The sequence below is a fragment of the Thalassophryne amazonica genome, chromosome 15, assembly GCF_902500255.1.
Source record: "Thalassophryne amazonica chromosome 15, fThaAma1.1, whole genome shotgun sequence".
NCBI classification, from domain to species: domain Eukaryota; kingdom Metazoa; phylum Chordata; class Actinopteri; order Batrachoidiformes; family Batrachoididae; genus Thalassophryne; species Thalassophryne amazonica.
In genome coordinates this window covers 69,119,561-69,134,794 of record NC_047117.1, presented here as the reverse complement: position 1 = coordinate 69,134,794, position 15,234 = coordinate 69,119,561, and the positions used below count along the sequence as shown (strand labels likewise).

General features: G+C 43.9%; 1 protein-coding gene across 1 annotated transcript in view; it reads right to left on the bottom strand.

Annotated features, from left to right (window-relative positions):
• Positions 1-211: 211 nt before the first annotated feature.
• LOC117526620 overlaps positions 212-15,234 on the bottom strand; it is a 37,937-nt gene continuing 22,914 nt past the window's right edge. Inside the window, exon 6 of the mRNA XM_034188675.1 lies at positions 212-374. Within this exon, the coding sequence (XP_034044566.1) occupies positions 212-374 (163 nt within the window). The remainder of the gene's footprint in view (positions 375-15,234) is intronic.

Below are 15,234 nucleotides of genomic sequence, written 5' to 3'. Positions count from 1 at the left end.
TTACACATGCTCCATAATACAAATTTTAATACAATAAAAATTTTAATTTGTAAAAAGAAATTAGTGTCAAATCCTAAGGGTTACCATATCTTTGCTTCACATGATACTTTGTGGTTCATGCATATAGAAATAAATGATCTATATGCTTTGGGTCACTGTTATATTTCATGTGTGGAGAGCATCATTTTGAAATGTGTAAAAAGTTGACGTCCTACAGGATGGATGTCCTGAGGTGTGGGGAGGAGCCTTGTTTTGTCCCAACGTTGGAGGATTTCTCGTTGGAGCTGTGAAGGATGTCTGCTATGGGTGTCTCACACTTCCGTTTGTCCTTTTCTTTGTTTTGGCCCACAGGTGAAGGGTCAGCTGCTGCTTGTCTGGTGGAGTGGACAGCACAAATGTTAGGAACCAGTCCATCATACTGTCATTTGAGAAACGTTTCTTTATTTGTGTGCATTTGGCTGCCTACTCCTTGAGTTCATTTTGGCCAATTTCCACCAAACTTGATGTGAACATGTCCCAAAATTACCCTTAAAGGGGAAAAAGGTCAAGGTCATTAGAAGTCAAAATTCTGATTTTTCACTTCAATATCTAAACTTGGTACACATATGTAGGTTGATTCTGGAATTGACCAGGGAACATCAAATTTACCAAAAGGTCAATGATTGTAGTGCAGATGATTATTGTTAAAAAGGTCAATATGTATGTTTTTCACTCCAGTTTGCATGAAATATGGCACATATGTAGTTAAGTTCTGGAATTGGGTGGGCAAGGTCAAATTTGCCAAAGGTCAATCATGGGTTTTGCACTGTGATTTGCATCAGTCTTGGCACACGTACAGTACGGAGCGAGTCAGCAAGGTCAAATTTGCCAAAGGTCAGTCACTGGGTTTTTCAATCTGATTTGCATCCATCTTGGCACACATATGGAGCCAGTTCCAGACTCGGCCAGCAAGGTCAATTTGCCAAAGGTCAAGCCCATGCCTCAGTGTTATCTGTGCGTCTGTATTAGTGTCTGAGTGTTATGTGTATGGGTTTGTCCTGTTTGTATTACTTATGTGGTTATGGCCTGTCTTCTCATTCATCTGTGTGATCTGCCTGTGCCCTGTTGCTAAAGGTCAGTGTGTTCTGTCCATATTCCTTCTGTGGGTTGTCTGTGTTCTAATCCCAGTCAGTGTCATTTTGTCCTTGTGGTTTGTCTTGTCTGTGTCTTGTCTTTTCTTTCCATGTCTCTGTTTTGTTATTTGTCTCCTTGGTGTCTCTTGTGGTTTTCCCTCATTTCACTTTATCCATTTTGGAGTTCCGCATTCATTTTCTGCTTTTTGTTGATGGATTTAGTTTTAGTCATTGCTTAATTCTTGTAGTTTATGTACTGCTTGCATCGTCATTTTGGTCTTAGTCTTCATATTTGTTTTCCACTGTTTCTCTTTGGCATTCTATACACTTTTGAGTCCGTGTTTGTTTTTTGGCGTTACGTACTTAGATTTGTATTTTGATTTTCTGATTCTCTTCTGCTCAAGTTATGCTTTGTTATTGTATGTTTGATTTCCACCTTACGTTTGGATGTCTGAAGTTTTTGATCATCTGCTGTTAGCTGTCACTCGACCTTTGACCCTGTCACACACCTGTCTCCATTTGTTCATCAGTTTGAGTTTGTATTTAAGTAGCACCTGGTTCTTTTGCTGGTCCCTTGCATTTGTCACTGTGCTGCTGTTGCCCACGCAGCTCCTATTGGTTGTTCAAACCTTGTTGCCTCCTGTAGTCTTTGTAGTAGTTTTTGTGTTGACTCCTTCTTTGAACTTTCTTGTCATGTTTTGTTTGGAGTTCATTTTTTCCACATCACCTGGTTCTACTGAGTATCATCTTTGGAACATTAAAATCTCTTGTTTTTGCACTACCCTATTTGGTCTCATTGCTGCCTGCAAATTGGGTTCATTTTGACTCTGCTTAAACCATAGTAAGTGTATGCTGGCCTGCTCCTCCTGGGTCCTTTTTCTGATTTCTCCTAAACTTTGTATCTCAGTTCAGCTTTGCCCAAAACTGCTATGAAGAAAAAAAAAAAACACAAAACAAAAACATTTTCATCATGTGTATCAAATTTGCCAAATGGTTAGGTGGATTCCAGATTTGCTGTACTAAGGTCAACTAGAGGTCCATCATTTGGAGGTAAAGGTCAAGGTTGTGGTGGATCAAATCTCCGACTGCCGCTGGACTGTCTGGTAGCAAATATAACAGATGTACTAGATTAATCTCTGTTTTGCATTCATTCATCACTTCTCTGAACCCACTTATTCCAATTAAGGGTCAAAAGGGGAGTGGGGCAGGTCAATTTAGAGTCACCCGTTCATTTATGTGGAAGTGGGAAGAAGCCGGACACCCGGAGTGAAGCCACACAAACACGGGGAGAACATATAAACCCCACACAGAAAGGACCAGGATGAAGTGAACCTGGGACCTTTTTGATGCGAGACAACAGTGTTAACCACTAAGCCACCATGCTGCCCTACATTTTAACAAGTTCCTTAAAATGTTTAATAGTTCTAATGTGCTAATGCTGGCTGTCAAAATGATCTTTAATGTGACATTGTGAGCAAATGTTAAATCCACAACAAGAGGCTCATTTATTTAACGCAACCATGCAGAAGTAGTCTGTGGCGGAAAGTGATATTCTGTGGAATAATGACAAAACATAAACACACCATGATTATCCATTTCGGAGGTTTTGGTTTTGCCTTGGGGTGACTGTGCACAGGAAGCTGTTAAAGTGTTATAACGAGGAATGACTGAGTACATTTTGATGATGCTCTTTGATTCATGTCCAAAATTTACTGCACCTGAGCACAGCAGAGCACGTGGGAATATTATTTTCAGGTTGTGAGTGAGTGAGAGAGAGAGAGTGAGAGAGAGCAAGAACAACATAACTAAGTGTTTTGTTTCAGTTATGACCAAACTGGGTGAAATGACTGAAGGTCACCCAAAATGACACAAACTGGGGGGGGAATTACTGAAATAAATGGACTGCATTTCTGCATGAAGCAGACACTGGGTGTGCTTTACAATGATGCCTCACATATACACACACACACCACATGAATGTCTATAAGCTGACATATGTGTAAGGCACATAACTACACACCAGGAACTACTTGGGTATAAAAAAGGGCCTGCCCAATTAAGGGCCCTTAGATTTTCCAGTCTATGGGGATTTAAATGGAGGATCAGGCCCACCACTTCAACCTCTTGATCATTACCTTGATCACTGGTTAATGCAATAATAAGAACTGACTAACAGTCAGTTGAGTTAGTGTGTTTAATAACCACTTATTGAGGGCTCTCATGTTAGTCAGTAGTTATTAATGCATTAACTAACAGTCAATTGAGTTAGCTAGTGTGTTTATTAATCATTTACTGATGGTTCTCACACTAGTTAATGCAATAATAAGCTCTTACTGTCAATTAAGAGTTAGCTAATGTGTTTAAGAAACATTTTTAATGTGTTCATGTTAGTTAATACATTAATAGCCATAGTCATTTGTGTTAGCTAGTGTGTTTATTAACCATTTACTGATGGTGCTCACAGACTAGTTAATGCATTAATAGTCACAGACTAACAGTTGAGTTAACTAGTGTGTTTATTAACCATTTACTGATGGTTCTCACACTAGTTAATGCAATAATAAGCTCTTACTGTCAATTAAGAGTTAGCTAATGTGTTTAAGAAACATTTTTAATGTGTTCATGTTAGTTAATACATTAATAGCCATAGTCATTTGTGTTAGCTAGTGTGTTTATTAACCATTTACTGATGGTGCTCACAGACTAGTTAATGCATTAATAGTCACAGACTAACAGTTGAGTTAACTAGTGTGTTTATTAACCATTTACTGATGGTGCTCACAGACTAATTAATGCATTAATAGTCACTGACTAACAGTTGAGTTAACTAGTGTGTTTATTAACCATTTACTGATGGTGCTCACAGACTAGTTAATGCATTAATAGTCACAGACTAACAGTTGAGTTAACTAGTGTGTTTATTAATCATTTACTGATGGTTCTCACACTAGTTAATGCAATAATAAGCTCTTACTGTCAATTAAGAGTTAGCTAATGTGTTTAAGAAACATTTTTAATGTGTTCATGTTAGTTAATACATTAATAGCCATAGTCATTTGTGTTAGCTAGTGTGTTTATTAACCATTTACTGATGGTGCTCACAGACTAGTTAATGCATTAATAGTCACAGACTAACAGTTGAGTTAACTAGTGTGTTTATTAACCATTTACTGATGGTGCTCACAGACTAATTAATGCATTAATAGTCACTGACTAACAGTTGAGTTAACTAGTGTGTTTATTAAACATTTACTGATGGTGCTCACAGACTAATTAATGCATTAATAGTCACTGACTAACAGTTGAGTTAACTAGTGTGTTTATTAACCATTTACTGATGGTGCTCACAGTAGTTAATGCATTAATAGTCACAGACTAACAGTTGAGTTAACTAGTGTGTTTATTAACCATTTACTGATGGTGCTCACAGACTAATTAATGCATTAATAGTCACTGACTAACAGTTGAGTTAACTAGTGTGTTTATTAACCATTTACTGATGGTGCTCACAGACTAGTTAATGCATTAATAGTCATTGACTAACAGTTGAGTTAACTAGTGTGTTTATTAAACATTTACTGATGGTGCTCACAGACTAGTTAATGCATTAATAGTCACTGACTAACAGTTGAGTTAACTAGTGTGTTTATTAACCATTTACTGATGGTGCTCACAGACTAATTAATGCATTAATAGTCACTGACTAACAGTTGAGTTAACTAGTGTGTTTATTAACCATTTACTGATGGTGCTCACAGACTAGTTAATGCATTAATAGTCATTGACTAACAGTTGAGTTAACTAGTGTGTTTATTAAACATTTACTGATGGTGCTCACAGACTAGTTAATGCATTAATAGTCACTGACTAACAGTTGAGTTAACTAGTGTGTTTATTAACCATTTACTGATGGTGCTCACAGTAGTTAATGCATTAATAGTCACAGACTAACAGTTGAGTTAACTAGTGTGTTTATTAACCATTTACTGATGGTGCTCACAGACTAATTAATGCATTAATAGTCACTGACTAACAGTTGAGTTAACTAGTGTGTTTATTAACCATTTACTGATGGTGCTCACAGACTAGTTAATGCATTAATAGTCATTGACTAACAGTTGAGTTAACTAGTGTGTTTATTAACCATTTAACTGATGGTGCTCACAGTAGTTAATGCATTAATAGTCATTGACTAACAGTTGAGTTAACTAGTGTGTTTATTAACCATTTACTGATGGTTCTCACTCTAGTTAATGCATTAACAGCCATTGAGTAACAGTCAGTTGAGTTAGCTAATGTGTTTATTAACCATTTACTGATGGTGCTCACAGTAGTTAATGCATTAATAGCCATTGACTAACAGTCATTTAGGTTAGCTAGTGTGTTTATTAACCATTTACTGATGGTGCTCACAGACTAGTTAATGCATTAATAGCCATTGACTAACAGTTGAGTTAACTAGTGTGTTTATTAACCATTTACTGATCGTGCTCACAGTAGTTAATGTGTTAATAGTCATTGACTAACAGTTGAGTTAACTAGCTTGTTTATTAACCATTTACTGATGGTGCTCACAGTAGTTAATGCATTAATAGTCATTGACTAACAGTTGAGTTAACTAGTGTGTTTTTTAACCATTTACTGATGGTGCTCACAGTAGTTAATGCATTAATAGTCATTGACTAACAGTTGAGTTAACTAGTGTGTTTATTAACCATTTACTGATGGTGCTCACAGACTAGTTAATGCATTAATAGTCATTGACTAACAGTTGAGTTAACTAGTTTGTTTATTAACCATTTACTGATGGTGCTCACAGTAGTTAATGCATTAATAGTCATTCACTAACAGTTGAGTTAACTAGTTTGTTTATTAACCATTTACTGATGGTGCTCACAGTAGTTAATGCGTTAATAGTCATTGACTAACAGTTGAGTTAACTAGTTTGTTTATTAACCATTTACTGATGGTGCTCACAGTAGTTAAAGCATTAATAGTCATTGACTAACAGTTGAGTTAACTAGTGTGTTTATTAACCATTTACTGATGGTTCTCACTCTAGTTAATGCATTAACAGCCATTGAGTAACAGTCAGTTGAGTTAGCTAATGTGTTTATTAACCATTTACTGATGGTGCTCACAGTAGTTAATGCATTTATAGTCATTAACTAACAGTTGAGTTAACTAGTGTGTTTATTAACCATTTACTGATGGTTCTCACACGAGTTAATGCATTAACAGCCATTGAGTAACAGTCAGTTGAGTTAGCTAATGTGTTTATTAACCACTTACTGATGGTTCTTACATTAGTTAATGCAATAATATGTCCTTACTGTCAATTAAGAGTTAGCTAATGTGCTCATGTTAGTAGTTGCAATAATAATCATTGACTAAGTCAGCTGAGTTAGTGTGTTAACCATTTACTGAGGGTTCTTACATTAGTTAATGCAATAATAAGCACTTACTGTCAATTAAGAGTTAATGTGTTTATTAACCATTTATAGAGGTTCTCATGATAGTTAATGCATTATTAAGCATTGATTAACAGTCAAATTAGAGTTAGATGAAGTGGTTATTAGATCAGTTATTGATGTGTGCATGTTAGGTCATGCAGTAATAACCATCAACTATTAGTGAATTAATATTTAACTGCTTAGCAATCATTAATAATGTATAAATTACTACCCTAGTTAACATGAACACCATTAATGAAGGATTGTTAAACATTCCTTAGATGCTGCCTCCCTGCTCTGCAATAGCAACACGCTAAGCACCAAATGTTGAGCAAAAAATAAGGAAGACTTGTGTTACAATAAGTGTCTCATGTTCCTTCTCAGCAGCTGATAGCAGTGAATGCCTGATGCTGTTGTTTCTTTTAATTGCAAGCCCAATGTTTTGTCCATTAGAACAGTGCCAGCTGAATTATTTGGTGCAGCCAGCACCAAGTACTAACTGTGTCTTGTAGCACTACTTTGGAGATAATGCATCCACTTCCTGCTGTTTGAAACACTTTTTCCTTAAAAAAAATTCACAGGAGAGGATATTTGGCTCCACAACTTAGAATTAGCTCACTTTTAGTTCTGGCACTGTTGTGCACAAATGAAACAGCAGTTTGTGCTTTTTTTTTTGTTGCTGTGACTTAAAACTGTATTCAGAAAGTGGATTTTGTGTTGTGTGGGCCGCCCGAAGAGGAGGTACTGCTGGCCCTATGCCAGAGGGCGCCCTGCCTGAAGGCGGGCTTCAGGCACCAGAGGGCGCAGTCGCCGCTAGGAGCTCCAGGAGCCCGGAGCTGACAGTTGTCATGCATCACCTTATCAGACCTCACCCATAAAAGCCTGGAGAAGACACCACATCTCTGCCGAGAAATCGTCTTATCGAACAGGTAAACCGCTCAGCCTGAAAATCTTTAACAGTAGTAACGTCTTTACTTCTGTGTAAGTTAACTCCTACCGTTGCAGATGAACCTTTTGTACACTACAGAGTAGTCATTGTGTTTGGGGAGTTGGCGTACTCCGCTCCTCAGTTGTGGACTGCTAAAGTGACATTAGGATCTGCATACAGTTCGGGAGTAGAGTGATTAAGAGGTGGAGGTGTTTTCCACCATTGTTCTGAACTGTTTGCTGGGTGTGCACACACCCACTTGATCTGTCTTTGCTTCCTGCCAGCAGTACCCGGTCCGACAGCGGAAGGCGGTGGCCACCTGGGGACTCAGGACTTGGCGGCTCTGGTGACTCTTGGGTCTCCGCTGGCAGTGGAAATCGTGTGGGTCCCGACTCTTCTCTGGACAGGCATCTCCTATCCTCGAGCCTGCCCACACGTCACCGACTTTGTAATTGACTGTAGTGTAAAACTGTATCTGTATTCCCTTGTGCACATTTCACGACATTAAATTGTTACTTTTGGCATTTCCATTGACCATTCATTTACGCCCCCTGTTGTGGGTCCGTGTCATCACACTTTTCACAACAGGATTTCTCGGCCATGTCATGGATCCCGAGGGGCGTCAACCATCGAGTGAACCTCCAATGGAAACGCAGGGTGCACAGTGGCCAGCAGGAGGCGTGTTGGGTGAGCTGCAGCAAATCTTAACCGCCTTCACTGTAACCGAGCAGAACATTATTCTCAATCGGAGGATGGAGGCTCTCACTGCTCAGGTGGAAGCGCACGCACAGGGCGCTGCTGTGGCACCTCCTCCTGCTGACCGAGTGCCACATACAGATATTCCAGTGGTCGTTCAACGAGCCCCCCCCCCCCCCGTCCCCTGAAGCATACATAAGCCCTCCGGAGCCGTACGGAGGTTGTGTCGAGACGTGCGCTGACTTCTTGATGCAGTGTTCGCTCGTCTTTGCACAGCGTCCTATTATGTACGCGTTTGATGCCAGCCGGGTGGCTTATGTAATAAATCTGCTTTGAGGAGAGGCACGTGCCAGGGCTACGGCGCTCTGGGAGCAGAATTCTCGGCTCCTAACCACATATACTGGGTTTGTGCAGGAGTTCAAACAAGTGTTTGATCACCCCAACAGAGGCGAGACCACTTCGAACGTGCTACTGTCGATGAGACAGGGGCGTCGGAGTGCAGCCGAATATGCAGTCAACTTCCGTATCGCGGCAGCGAGGTCCGGCTGGAATAATGTTGTACTCCGCGCTGCCTTCGTAAACGGACTGTCTCCGGTCCTGAAGGAGCATCTGCTGGCTAAGGACGAGCCGCGGGATTTTGACGGGCTTATCGACCTGGTTATACGGTTACACAACCGATTAGAAGAACATTGTCGGGAGCGGGGCGAAGGGCGTGGCCGGGCACGAGTCGTCCCTCTTCCTTCCAGGTCCGAAAGGGTGCTGCCGTCCCCACGCTCCACTGCCAGAGAGCTCCGTGTGCCGACAGCTCCCCCTGCTGACGAAGCTATGGACACGAGCAGGGCTAAAGTGAAATCAGAAAACAGACAACGGAGGCTGGCCCACGGGGAATGCATTTCTGTGGCTCGAGTGAGCACATACAGAAGAATTGCCCCAAGCGGTTAAACTACAACGCCCGCCCGTAGAGACTGGGCTAAGGGTGGGCCATAATACTCACGCGGGGAAACCCCGCAAATCCACACGCATCCCAGTTACGATCCTGAGTGGGGATCTAACCCTTCACACCCCAGCACTGGTGGACACGGAGTCGGAGGGGAATCTGCTAAACAGCAGATGGGCTAGGGAGGTTGGGCTCCCTCTAGTGGCCTTACTGTCACCTTTGAATGTACGGGCACTAGATGGCACCCTGCTCCCATTAATCACGCACCAGACACAGCCAGTGACATTGGTTGTGTCTGGGAATCACAGGGAGGAGATCATGTTTTTTGTAACACCTTCTACCTCCCGAGTGATTTTGGGCTTTCCATGGATGCTAAAGCACAATTCCCGGATTGATTGTTTGTCTGGGGTTGTGATGCAGTGGAGCGAAACCTGCCACCGGGAGTGTTTAGGATCCTCGGTTCCACCCGGTGTGATAGCTAAGGAGGAGGTTTTAGTCCCCCCCAATCTAGCGGCGGTGCCAGCCGAGTACCATGACCTCGCTGACGTTCTCAGCAAGGATCTGACGCTCACGCTGCCCCCGCATCGTCTGTACGATTGTGCCATTGATGTGATACCGGGCGCTGAGTACCCGTCCAGCAGGCTCATGGCCGGAACGCGAATCAATGGAGACCTACATCCGGAACTCCCTAGCTGCTGGGTTGATCCGGAACTCCACCTCCCCGATGGGTGCTGGTTTCTTTTTTGTGGGCAAAAAGGACGGCGTACTCTGTCCATGCATTGACTACAGAGGGCTGAACGAGATCACGGTTCGCAACCGTGTTCACGCCCTTGCATGGAGCCCAAATCTTCACAAAACTGGAGCTTAGGAATGCGTATCACCTAGTTCGGATTCGGAAGGGAGAAGAGTGGAAGACGGCATTTAACACCCCATTAGGTCATTTTGAGTACCTGGTCATGCCGTTCGGCCTCACCAATGCGCCCGCGACACTCCAAGCATTGGTTAATGACATCTTGCGGGACTTCCTGCATCGGTTCGTCTTCGTATACCTTGATGATATTCTCATCTTCTCCCCAGATCCTGAGACCCATGTCACGCATGTACCTCAGGTCCTGCAGCAGTTATTGGAGAACCGGCTGTTTGTGAAGGGCGAGAAGTGTGAGTTCCACCGCACTTCTTTGTCCTTCCTGGGGTTCATTATCTCCTCCAACTCCATTGCCCCTGATCCGGCCAAGGTTGCGGCGGTGAGAGATTGGCCCCAACCGACAAGCTGTAGGAAACTGCAACAGTTCCTCGGCTTTGCAAATTTCTACCGGAGGTTCATAAAGGGCTCCAGTCAGGTTGTTAGCCCCCTGACAGCCCTGAGCTCCACTAAAGTCCCCTTCACCTGGTCGGATCGGTGTGAAGCCACGTTTAAGGAGTTGAAACGCCGATTCTCAACTGCACCAGTTCTGGTGCAGCCCAAACCCGATCGCCAGTTTATAGTGGAAGTGGATGCCTCTGACTCAGGGATAGGAGCCGTGCTGTCCCAGAGTGGGGAGTCCGATAAGGTTCTCCATCCTTGTGCCTATTTTTCCTGCAGGTTGACCCCGGCTGAGAGGAACTATGATGTCTGCAATCGGGAACTTCTGGCGGTGAAAGAGGAGTGGAGACACCTTTTGGAGGGAGCTACGGTGCCTTTCACGGTTTTCACTGACCATCGGAACCTGGAGTACATCCGGACCGCCAGGCGTCTGAACCCCAGGCAAGCCCGTTGGTCACTGTTCTTCGGTCCGTTTGACTTCCAAATCACGTATCGCCCTGGGACCAAGAACCAACGGTCCGATGCACTGTCCCGGGTGCATGAAGAGGAGGTCAGGCCAGAGCGGTCGGATCCACCGGACACCATAATCCCAGAGTCCACTGTCGTCGCAACCCTCACCTGGGACGTGGAGAAGACCGTCCAGGAGGCCCTGACATGACACCCAGACCCCGGAGATGGACCAAAGAACAGGCTATACATCCCACCAGAGGCCAGAGCTGCAGTCTTGGACTTCTGTCATGGTTCCAAGCTCTCCTGCCACCCAGGGGTGCGAAGAACCGTGGCAGTGGTCCGGCAGTGCTTCTGGTGGGCGTCACTGGAAACCGACGTCCGGGAGTACGTCCAGGCCTGCACCACCTGTGCCAGCGGCAAGGCTGAACACAAGAAGGCCCAAGGACTCCTCCAGCCGCTGCCGGTGCCTTGTCACCCCTGGTCCCACATAGGCCTGGACTTTGTCACCGGTCTCCCTGCGTCCCAGGGTATGACCACCATCCTGACGATAGTGGACTGGTTCTCCAAGGTGGCCCACTTCGTAGCCCTCCCGAAGGTCCCGACCGCCCAGGAGACTGCAGACCTCCTGGTCCACCATGTCATGTGTCTGCATGGTATCCCCATGAACATTGTCTCAGATCGTGGTCCCCAGTTCTCCTCGCAAGTCTGGAGGAGTTTCTGTAGGGAACTGGGGGCCACCGTGAGTCTCTCGTCCAGGTACCACCCTCAGACTAATAGACAGGCAGAGCGGGCGAATCAAGATCTGGAACAGGCCCTACGGTGTGTAACCTCCGCACACCCGACAGCCTGGAGTCAACATCTGGCCTGGATCGAGTACGCCCACAACAGCCAGATCTCCTCGGCGACCGGCCTCTCCCCCTTCAAGGCATGTTTGGGGTATCAGCCCCCATTGTTCCCAGCCATTGAGGGAGAGGTCGAGGTCCCCTCGGTCCAGGCCCACCTCAGAAGGTGCTGTCGGGTGTGGCGCACAGCCCGCTCTGCCCTTCTGAAAGCCCGGACAAGGGCTAAGGACCATGCAGACCGCCGGCATACCCCGGCTCCTGCATACCAGCCCAGGCAGGAGGTATGGCTGTCAACCAAGGACATCCTGCTGCATGTTGATTCCCAAAAACTAAAGGACAGATACATCGGACCATTTGCAATCACCAAAGTCCTCAGCCCCAGTCAGTGAAGCTGAGGCTGCCAGCTTCACTGCGGATACATCCAGTCTTTCATGTCTCCAGGATTAAGCCATATCACTCCTCCAGCCTCTGCACCCCCGGACCAGCGCCGCCTCCTGCCCGAATCATTGATGGGGAGCCTGCGTGGACTGTCCGCAGGCTCCTGGACGTTCGTCGATGGGGCCGGGGATTCCAATATTTGGTGGACTGGGAGGGGTATGGACCCGAGGAACGCTCCTGGGTGAAGCGGAGCTACATCTTGGACCCGGCCCTCCTGGCCGATTTCTACCAGCGGCATCCCAACAAGCCTGGTTGGGCGCCATGAGGCGCCCGTTGAGGGGGGGGTCCTGTTGTGTGGGCCACCCGAAGAGGAGGTACTGCTGGCCCAATGCCAGAGGGCGCCCTGCCTGAAGGCGGGCTTCAGGCACCAGAGGGCGCAGTCGCCGCCAGGAGCTCCAGGAGCCCGGAGCTGACAGCTGTCATGCATCACCTCATCACACCTCACCCATAAAAGCCTGGAGAAGACACCACATCTCTGCAGAGAAATTGTCTTACCGAACAGGTAAACCGCTCAGCCTGAAAATCTTTAACCGTAGTAACGTCTTTACTTCTGTGTGAGTTAACTCCTACCGTTGCAGACGAACCTTTTGTACGCTACAGAGTAGTCATTGTGTTTGGGGAGTTGGCGTACTCCACTCCTCGGTTGTGGACTGCTAAGGTGACATTAGGATCTGCATCCAGTTCGGGAGTAGAGTGATTAAGAGGTGGAGGTGTTTTCCACCATTGTTCTGAACTGTTTGCTGGGTGTGCACACACCCACTTGATCTGTCTTTGCTTCCTGCCAGCAGTACCCGGTCCGACAGCTGAAGCTGGTGGCCACCTGGGGACTCAGGACTTGGCGGCTCTGGTGACTCTCGGGTCTCCGCTGGCAGTGGAAATCGTGTGGGTCCTGACTCTTCTCTGGACAGGCGTCTCCTATCCTCGAGCCTGCCCACACGTCACTGACTTTTTAATTGACTGTAGTGTAAAACTGTATCTGTATTCCGTTGTGCACATTTTACGACATTAAATTGTTAATTTTGGCATTTCCATTGACCATTCATTTACGCCCCCTGTTGTGGGTCCGTGTCATCACACTTTTCATAACATTTTGTGCTGTGTTGTTGGCAATGTTTTACTGATTCACGCCTGCAATGACAACTGGATTGTCAGAGGCACTATAAAATCTTTTAACAAGGACACATTTCAACATGATCTGTTGACTGCTTAATAATTCAGCGTTACTTTGCAGTCATCTGTGCTCGGCATGCATAGATTTTCTCTTTCCAGCTTACAAAAGCAACAGGCAAGAACTAATAACAGTACACACATGCACAAATTTACTTATATAGATAGTTAGTTTGACCACTAATTTTATTTTATTAAATCAACCTTCTTTATATAAAGTTTAAAATCATGGCTTAAATCTTAAAGTGAAAACAAATCTGCATTCTTATTTCATTTAGTTTGAACTACAGGGATTTTTCCCCACTTTGAGATCAAAAGGACTTAATTGTAGTTCTATTTTCCAGAGTATTTTGTATTTTTACATTGTGATTTAATCTCATGTGCATAAAAAAGAAGCAAAGAAACAGAAAGGACAGAAAGTTTTCCTCTTGTGCACACCTTCCCCTCCGTAAGACTCGTTCAACACTCACACATGCTGTGGATTCATAAGAATCCCACTCGTGACTCAATGAGCAGCTTCCAGCGCCCATAGTAGCTTAAAAATGAACCTGTACCGAATCAGCTGAGAAGCACAATGCTGCTTTCTGCTGATCACAAGTTTGGAGGTCACTGCAGAGCATTTGTGCAGCTGACCACAGGAAAGTTCAACATCCTGCCAGTAAAAAGTCAGTGGATAAAGTAGAAGTTCTAACGGTGGCAACAAACCACCATACATATAAAAATCATCATAAAGTTTTTTTATTTTAGGTCCAACTTTGCAAATTCAATACTGAGCTTTTCAGTATATTCTTGTTTGGGTTTATGAAGATAGTGGTTGAAACTGACACCCAAATTAAGTTAAATTAAATAGAAGCCACACAATGGCAGACACTAGAGGTGGGCGATACAAGGAATTTTGGTACTGATCCGATACCAAGTAAATATAGGCCCAGTATCACCGATATTGATACCAATACTTTTTCATATTTAAGCTTCATAGATTCAAAAGATCCAAAGACCTCGGATAGCATTTCGCCAGGCATTGTACGTGACAACAAAATACTTTATTATCACAATCAACATTTTTGTTTAAAAATCAGCCAATCCGGACAGCGGAGCAGTGCCACGATGAAGAGGCGCAGTCAGAGGAACTGTGAAATACTGGTGAGTCACTATTAATAATTTCTTATGTGTCCAACCTCGTAGGTTGATCGTTAAAATTAAATTTGTTAGTTCTAAAAGCCATCATAATTATTTATAGGAAAACATTCTATTTTTTTTTTTACTAAGGTTTGAACTTTGAGTGTTTACACAGGAGAGAAAAGTAAGAAAATGTTAATGCCTGTTTGAGAAAAGTGTATAAAGTGTGTAGTGAGGGGTTTTACAGCCTTAAAACATCGATAATAATTGTAAAAAATAATGCTGACTACTTTTGCGGATTTTGCCTATCGCGGGTTATTTTCAGAACGTAACTCCCGTGATAAACAAGGGACCACTGTATATGATAAAATCGTTATCAAGTTGTTCACCAATGAATATGGCTTTTTTACACCCTTCAGAAAACCATACAACATTTATCATTTATAGGTATATGATAAAATTGTTATCAAGTTAAGAAGAAAACCTGAAGAAAACCATACAACCATACAACCATAAAACCATAAAACCATACAACCTGAGAACCTGAAGAAAATCATACACCCTTCGGCCTTCGGTATGGTATGGTATGTATGGTTTTCTGAAGGGTGTAAAAAGCCATATTCTTTGGTGAACAACTTGATAACTGATAATATCAATATCAGCGTTGGTATCAATATTATCGATATTAGGATCAATCTGCCCACCTCTAGCAGACACTCCTCATAGGGATGGTGCAGCAGGCATTCGTGTGCTCCTCAGCCCAAGTCTGATTATGCAGAAGAGTTTAAC